The sequence below is a fragment of the Pseudochaenichthys georgianus genome, chromosome 6 (assembly GCF_902827115.2).
Source record: "Pseudochaenichthys georgianus chromosome 6, fPseGeo1.2, whole genome shotgun sequence".
Taxonomy (NCBI): Eukaryota; Metazoa; Chordata; class Actinopteri; order Perciformes; family Channichthyidae; genus Pseudochaenichthys; species Pseudochaenichthys georgianus.
In genome coordinates, this window is record NC_047508.1 from 43799696 (window position 1) to 43808511 (window position 8816).

At 42.3% G+C, this 8816-nt stretch overlaps 1 protein-coding gene across 2 annotated transcripts in view; it reads left to right on the top strand.

Moving 5' to 3' along the window:
* LOC117448364 (peroxisomal succinyl-coenzyme A thioesterase-like) overlaps window positions 1-7402 on the top strand; it is a 29867-nt gene extending 22465 nt beyond the window's left edge. For both annotated transcript variants that reach the window (XM_034085649.2, XM_034085650.2), the window contains 9 exons: window positions 999-1098; window positions 1178-1368; window positions 2452-2621; window positions 2856-2975; window positions 4371-4453; window positions 4584-4677; window positions 5196-5276; window positions 5874-6018; window positions 6565-7402. In XM_034085649.2, the coding sequence (XP_033941540.1) occupies window positions 999-1098; window positions 1178-1368; window positions 2452-2621; window positions 2856-2975; window positions 4371-4453; window positions 4584-4677; window positions 5196-5276; window positions 5874-6018; window positions 6565-6698 (1118 nt within the window). In that variant the 3' untranslated portion in view covers window positions 6699-7402. The remainder of the gene's footprint in view (window positions 1-998; window positions 1099-1177; window positions 1369-2451; window positions 2622-2855; window positions 2976-4370; window positions 4454-4583; window positions 4678-5195; window positions 5277-5873; window positions 6019-6564) is intronic.
* Window positions 7403-8816: the final 1414 nt, after the last annotated feature.

An 8816-nucleotide genomic window follows, 5' to 3' on the forward strand; every position in this document is an offset into this window, starting at 1 on the left:
AGGACACTGTTCAGGAACTAGTTGATGCTCTGTATGTGATGACTACTTCCATTCTGGAGAGGATCACAAATAAATGGATCCTGAGATTGAAGCTCAAGCCAGTGATGAGTGATATTTTTCTAACAGCCCTCAAAAAATGTTGGTCAAGTTTGTGTAATGGGAAGTTATCAACAGTGAGTCGGCAATCTTTGGAGGACTTCAGCGTCCGTTATCTTTGTGCTAACCTGTAAGGAGAGCGGAAAAGCGTTAACCAGTTCAGCTTAAATCGTTTTGCCATGGTCAGTAAGCACTGTTGATGGAGGTTACAATCAATCCCAAGACCAACGACCTAAACAATAAAAAGTACCATGAGATTACATTTCATTTTTTTCTCCAACATGGAACCTTAACGACGGGGAGGTAGTAAACATCAGCAAAAGACACTGAATGCGTTGGGTCGCAGCCAACTGATGACTTTTAACTTCAAGTGTCAAAATGAATTGCAGAACCTCAGTTGGAAAAACCACTACACAGGGGATACGCTTTTAAACATGTAATGTCAAAGTGTACACAAATGTACCGATGGATAATTTGTGCGTGATAAACAAACTATTTTTTTACCATTCGGTTAGCATTAGCCATCTTTGTACAGATGAAAGCTGTCATTGGGTCTGTAGGTCCTGTACCCACCTGTTGTCAATTGGACATGGTCCTCCAAAGATTTCCAAACACCAGATACTGTGATCGGACCTTTCTTCTCAATGTCGTTAATTTACCTGTAATATAATGCTCCTCTGCCTCTGTTGGGTGCTTCTTTCTGTGAGGGTATTTATCTTTGGCGCCTACTTTATTTGTTTTGGATTCAAAACAGCTGACAGATGACCGGTGAAAGGTGGTTGATATTGATGGCTGCTAATATTCTCTGAAAAACAGAAGCCCTAAAAAGATGGCCATTTCGCCCAAGAATGCATCAAAATTCCCATTCCCTATAGTTTATTTAATGCACTTTTACGATACAGTTTCAGAGGATCCCAGTCTGGACGGGACATATTCTGGGGTTGAACAGATGGGTCTGCTGTGGAGCCTCAGACCAGTTCCAGGCAGCAAATCTGGGCTCCGGTAGGCCAACATTGGTACCAAATAATACCTATCAATACAGACTCAGTATTAGAGTTGACTCTTTCTCCTCATCCCTCAGAATGAGAAAGATGAACGTCCAGACTCCCATGGTAGTCACAATCTCGGTGTACCAGGGTCACCAGATGGGGGGCTTCTTGGATCAGGTGCTGCTGGCCAGTGTGGTGGTAGAGCGATGGTACATGGCGCCCGGCGTTCGAAGAGTCCCGATAACAGAGAGCAAACTCACTGCGACCCTCTTCCTGCCCTCAGGTAGGACTGGGGGATAGTTTAAAGGTCACCTACTATGCAAAATCCACTTCTTCATGTCTCTTCTACATCAACATGTGTCCCCTCTTCTTCATGTCTCTTCTACATCAACATGTGTCCCCTCTTCTTCATGTCTCTTCTACATCAACATGTGTCCCATCTTCTTCATGTCTCTTCTACATCAACATGTGTCCCCTCTTCTCCATGTCTCTTCTACATCAACATGTGTCCCCTCTTCTTCATGTCTCTTCTACATCAACATGTGTCCCCTCTTCTTCATGTCTCTTCTACATCAACATGTGTCCCCTCTTCTTCATGTCTCTTCTACATCAACATGTGTCCCCTCTTCTTCATGTCTCTTCTACATCAACATGTGTCCCCTCTTCTTCATGTCTCTTCTACATCAACATGTGTCCCCTCTTCTTCATGTCTCTTCTACATCAACATGTGTCCCCTCTTCTTCATGTCTCTTCTACATCAACATGTGTCCCCTCTTCTTCATGTCTCTTCTACATCAACATGTGTCCCCTCTGTGGAAAGAGACTCTGAAAGTTTCAGGAACAAAGATTCTCTCTCTTTTTGATCCATTTCTATAAAAACCTGTCTGAAAATGAGCTGATCAGATTTTGGCCACTTTATGATGTCATAATCATGAATCACCTGAATCTCCTCTAGAGCACCATTGAGATCTTTTTAACCAAATGTCTCTCAGAGGGGCGTGGGGAGGGGCTCCTTGTTTTCATCTAAAGTAACAGACAGAGAATCAGCACTTTGGAAACAGGGCTGAAACAGAGGGGATTATGGGTAATGCTGCAATGATCTGTTTGGTGTTTCAGCCAATCAGAGACAGGTTCTGGATATATCTGAGACACATAATATATTGATGAAAAACAGTATAATAGGGGACCTTTAAGGGAAGTGTCCTCTGGGGGGAGTTTAGAGGGGACAAGGTTCAAGGCCCTGAATTGAATCAAATTCTATCGTGGAAGTCTTTGTGATATCAGCAAATATCGTATCATTGTCCGAAGAATGAAGATTATATTGTATCCATTCTGATTTGTCTTTGGTGTCTTGACTCGTCTGAAGGACCTGGACCTTTCCCCGGACTCTTGGACCTTTGGGGGGGCGGAGGGAAGTTGGTGGAGTACCGGGCAGCGCTGCTGGCCTCCCATGGCATCGCCTCGATGGCCCTCGACTACCTGACACCTCAAATCACTAAGGAAACTGGGAAAATTGTGGACAATGATTACTTTGAGGTAAACCAGATGAGCTTCTACGGTAAAATACAGTTTTTTTTAAACTCCCAAGAACATGAACATCTCATTGCAGTTGCGTGTCCATCTGAACGTTATATTTACTCTTAATAAGATGTACAAAAGCTTTATCCTCAACAACAGTGAGGGAAATCCGTGTATATACATGTCATTTAAAGCATACAGTTCTACATCAACAATGTATGAATGTATTGTTGACATATTTCCCTTCTGCAGACGGCCTATAGAGTTCTGGAGCAACACCCTCAGATCCTCGGCAGCAGGATCGCAATGTTGGGTCTTTCCTTTGGCACCACTGTCACTCTGGGAATGGCTGTTTACTCCCAGGTTGTAAAGGTAGGACCAGCTTAGTGACTTTCATCATATTAGTGCAGATCTTTACAAGTTGTTGTATTTAGTCTGTTCATTTCACAGAAACTGCATACCATCAATGTACGTCAACCATAAGAGCTTGTCTCTACCACGGACATGCTAAGATTATTGTTTGACAACACTATCTTTTAAAACGTTTTTCTTCACTTGTCACTTTATGGGGTCTTTGACTTTATGGTTGAAGCTAAGGGTTGAACCAAGTGCAAACTAACTCTAGCCTCAACGCGGAACTGGAACAGAACACATTTTTGTGGGAAATGGGTAAAAGGCCCTCTCAAATGCCATCTGACACAGCTCTGTTCACTTGACCGGATCTGAGGAACCCATTGAGGTCAGTTAAGAAAACACTGGAATTACACTAGTTTGTGTTCTGTAGTAGCCAGCCAGCTCTATAAACATCCTGACCTCTTTTCTTTTGGTTTGAGCATCGGGCAGGCTGATATGCCGTAGGTCTTTTCAACCTGTGGCTGCACCTGCCCGCCCCCCATGTGCTAGCCCAAATAACTTAGCCCCCTTTGCCCAACTGCACCCTTCGCTAGGCTGGCTCCATTTGGTCCATATGCTGCTTCAACGTCTCAACAACAACCTGAATGGAAGTGCCACAAATTAGTAAAAACTGTACGGTGGAATAAGGCCTAGCTCAGTGCTTCTCAAAGTGAGCGCCCCCTAGTGGTCCGTGAGTATATTGGTAACATTTCACATTTGAAATAAATAAATACATTTAAGTTTTCCGCACTCTCGCGGGAATATCTCCGCAATGGAATGAGCTTAAGTTTCACTTTCTATTGCATGATAAAGCCCAGGGCAACACCTTCGTCACACATGTTGTCACTTGTTTGTACCATTTGCAGGCGATTTATAATCTGTTCTAGAAAAACGATGTGTTTTGGGATATTTGTGGAGTTAGGTGGTCCGCGAGTGTTTTTTTATTGGTTAAGTGGTCCTTGGTTTGAAAAAGTTTGAGAAACACTGCCCTAGAGGGTCCTCCTAAGGACCGAACAAAAATGTAGTCCACCAGGTCTGGAGGTCGCTCCGTGGATAAAAAGTTTCTCGTAGTACCCGCAAGAGATCAGAACCATCATGTATTATCCTACCGATTTCCTGATTCTGTGCAGCTGTCTGACCTGTGTGTGTGTGTGTGTGTGTGTGTCTGTCTGTCTGTCTGTCTGTCTGTCTGTCTGTGTGTGTGTGTGTGTCTGTCTGTCTGTCTGTCTGTCTGTGTGTGTGTGTGTGTGTCTGTCTGTCTGTCTGTCTGTCTGTCTGTCTGTCTGTCTGTCTGTCTGTCTGTCTGTCTGTCTGTCTGTCTGTCTGTCTGTCTGTCTGTCTGTCTGTCTGTCTGTCTGTATGTCTGTCTCCTAGCTCAGCTGTGCAGTGTGTATCAGTGGGAGTCATGTGCAGCCGATTGGTGCAAGTGTTGAACAAATACTGACTTACTTTCACGGGTAAGTTAATCTGCTTTCTGTTATCTTCATGCCTTTCTTTTTCTCTAGAGAATGACCTGCAGATTTTAATGAGCCTATCATATTTTCATATTGCCACCATCAAGACAACTTATTTTGTTTTTTAAATCAGAAACGCTTATAAGACTCGCTTTGACGAGAATAACCAAGTGATCTGGAGAGATTTGATGCTGCCCATCCCCACAGACCCCTCACTAAAAGTGGAGGTGAGTACCACCAATTGTTCTGTTATTTTTTTACAAACTGTATACTATATAAAAGGGCCTTTTTGTGTTCATTTTCAGGTTCATATCAGTATATATTGTCTCTACTTTAAAGAGTCCTCTCCTGCTGATGTTCAGGTGTATATCAGTATGTAGTGTCTCTACTTTAAAGAGTCCTCTCCTGCTGATGTTCAGGTGTATATCAGTATGTAGTGTCTCTACTGGGACATGTCTCCATGCTTTAATGTTCAAAAAGCTCTTTATTTTTCTCATACTGCCTGTGCTGCAGCACCTATTTTCACCCTCTGTCTGAAACCAGAGCCCAGTCTGCTCTGTGGAGTGTGTGGGAAATACACTTTGGGAATGTAGCCTTTGCAGACCATCAACATGCACAAAAACCTTTATAACACCCTACAGGAAAGGGAAAATCCCAGAAAGCACAAAAGGGCTAAAGCTATGTAGATAATGTTATACTTCTATATTTACAATCTGAAACGCTGCTGCTGTGTGTCTCTGAGCAGATGGGACGACTGCAGTGTCCTCTGCTGCTCGTTGTTGGTGAGGATGATCAGAACTGGCCCTCCTACGAGTCTGCAATGGACGTGAGTTATTCAACATGACATGAAACACCGAAAACATGGATAACTACATGATACATGAACAACCCATTTTTGTATCCTTGCCATGTACATTTGATTAAATCTCATTCTGTTTTAAAACACATATATATGTATATCAAGGATCAAACTGGTGTAATAGTTTTTATTCTTTTTTTTCAACCAAATTTAAACCCATTTATGTTTTTCTCTTCTCGGACGAAATGTTTTTTGTTTTCTTATGAAGCTGGCATAATATTTCACTAAGATCTCGTTCAAAACAGGGCATTGTGAGCGGACTGAAATATTTGCAGGACTATTTTGTGGACTTGCACGGCTCTATACGCTATCATAGTACTTGCTTTTAATTGCGGGTCATCATTATTATTTAACAGTGAGCACATGCAACTTTTTGCAGTCTAAAACGCATATTAATAACTTTTTTATTTATTTGAAGCTTATCATTATATTATTGATGGTCATTGGAGACAGTGTGGCCCGAGATATACAGTTAACAGATGATGGCAACAGAAACAATAGAAGAAGTAAAAGACATATCTAAGACATATGAGATTATTATGTGTTTAACTTCCTGTTTTGCAGATGAAAGAGATGATGGAGCGGGCGGGGAACAGCCACCTTCTGACTGTCCTCTCCTATAAGAACGCCGGTCACCTGATCGAACCTCCATTCACGCCGTTCGCCCGAGCCAGCACCTTCAAAACGGTCTCTAACCCACCAACCAAGGGTAGGATACGATAATACTTGAATGGTCAGATCAAGTCTGAAATGTGACTTGCATCACAGCAGCTCCATGTGTCACATCAACAGACACATATCAAGACACAATGCATGAAAGCACAATCAGTGAGAGAAAACATGCTCAAAGACCCTTCAGCGTGCATTTGATCTGGCTCTGTATTTACTGAGAGGATTGACTGGTGCAAAAAGAATGCTTCAGTCTGACTTTATTGAATTGAGGGACCCTGTATTTCCCATTAGATGGAAGCAGTTCATATGCTCTGTTCAGAACATGGTTTGGGTCCGAGGTGATGTTGTTGGACAGCCTTATTAAGTTGTTATGAAAGGCTGAGTCATAGAGTCTCTGACAGGGTTGACCAACAATCTTTGAGCATATTTTTAACAAGTGGAGCTGTTTTGATTTTAAAGCTGTTGACTAACACTTGTACCAGGTGATATTGCAGTACTGTATTTCTCAGTGAATCAAAGTTAGGGTGCTTACATTTAGGACTTTGAGTTTTGACTGCTATAGTTTGGCTTGTTGTCTTTGCAGTGATGGCTCTGTGGGGCGGAGAGCTGGTGGCACATTCTCGCGCTCAGGAAGATGCCTGGAGGAAGACGCTGGTCTTTCTGAGGGAGAATCTGTACGGCGGCATGAAACATGGTGCTTCATTTTCCAACTTGTAACCAAGACCATCCATCCATCTTCTCCTACTCATCGGTGGTCTGGTCGCGGGGGTAGCAGTTCCAGCAGAGAGCCCCAAACTTCCCTTTCCCTGTAACCAAGACAACAACTAATAATCACACTAACTGGGACTTCTGGCGCCTTGGATTCAGGAAGTAACAGTCCGCTCTGTTTTTTTCCTCATGCTTAATCATGATGGGGGGAATTCATGTTTTTCTTACAGGAAAACACAGCTCATCTATCTCAGTCACCGTGGTGGCCAGAGAAACAGACTCCATGCCTGCATTTGTTTTTCATGCCAGAAAAGTTACCTTTAATTGTAATTATTATTCTTTATAATCAAGTTGATTACAGCTTACTGGTTGAATCAGTACAATGTATTAATAACTTGTGGTAATATTTAAGTTTATTTATATAGCCAGTGGGTGATTTTAGGGTGGATTCCATCACCCTTGTTCAAATAGAGTCCAAAATACAACCTCCATTATAGAGAGAGTAGGGGCAGAGGGGGACTCTAGTTTAATATATTTTAATCTACCTGACTCATTAATCCTCTCTGACATTTTAATTTACTGTTGTGCATGAACACGTCGTAAAATCCAGATAATTATTAGCCATTGTTGGAATTTCTGTATTTCCGAGAAGTTATTTTCTGTTTTGCCTCGTTCTGACCAAGAGTAAAATAAAAATATTTTCTGTTTTAAAATTCCTGTCTCCTGCATTTTGGTCCACCCTCTTGTCACGACCTTTGTCCTCCTACCCGTCCTTCAGAGCGTCTTCGCCCGTCTGGTCAGCCTTAAGCCTGTCGTCCACAGGGTCATGGTGTCCAACCATGTGATTCATTAAAATCGGCAGTGCCCCCAGGCCGTAGGCTGCGGAGATTCCATGCAATTTTCATCCAAACTACAAAAAAACTCAAGAAAAACCTTCAATTTAGGGCCTCCAGAAGCAGCCTAATCAGAGGCTGGATCCAATTGGCCCCTTCAGACACAACGGAGCAGTGGCTCTACGTTGAGCTCCTTCTGGATGTGTGTCGTCTGCATAACAGTGAAACTGGAGGTCGTTGTAACGGAGAATCTGTCCAAGATGGTGGATGTAGATGGTGAACACAAGTGGACCAAGTACAGAGCCCTGGTGGACGCCGTTGGGAACAGAGACAGAGAGGGATTTGCAGTTTTTTATGTAGATTAATTGAATTTCTGTTCTATTTTATCTCGCCTGGAACTAGCTTGCAATAAGGTATTTTCTGTTAACAGTTCCTGTCTCCTGCATTTGTGTCCAACCTGCGCTGCTTACTGTGACAGAGAATCCGACCAACTCCTGTTTGTACAGGAACAGTTTGATCCGTTATCTCCCTTGTTTGCTAACGCTAAGCCTTGTCTAATAATTTCCATAACTGGGCAGATAACGGATTTTTTTATATTTCATAATTTAACACAAAACCTGGTAGCCTCTATCCTGCTAGAAATAGTTCTCAACTCCAGCCTGCCCCTCTGTCTTTCTGGCTCTGGTTTATTTTCATAAAACACCCTAACAAAGTACTGTGGCAGTAAAATCACTACACCATTCTATAATTGTCTTGTGTTAATCCACATGCTTCATTCAGTATGCGAAAGTTTAGTGTATTACAAGGATCATAATGATTGACCTCATCCCATTATTTACAAATGGTACATTCCCTCCACCTTTGATCGAGTGATGTTGCTGTGGGAGGAGATTCAAGTTCCACAAAATATTAACCTGTTCTTGCAAAGTTTGATTAGGTAAATGCTTCGTTTGCAGATGTTTAGATGACTTCAGAACCAAGAGGAGATCAAACCAACCAAGACGGCACACTTGAACACAAGCTTGAAAGGTCAGTTAGTGTTTATTTAAGTTTTAAGAAAGTGTGAAATGACACTTTTTGTGGACTTTTTAGTTGTGACTGCAGAGCTCTAGAATCTTGATTTTATTGTAGCCGTTTGCCCCTTCTGAAAGGGGGACCACTATGCCGAACATGGAGTATTTTAAACTTAAGTACTGTGGTAGAGGAAGCATTCGGATACTATACTTAAGTTAAATGATTTCACTGAACCACAGTGTCTTTTACACTCATACTGCTCTGCATTTCAGAGGTAAAT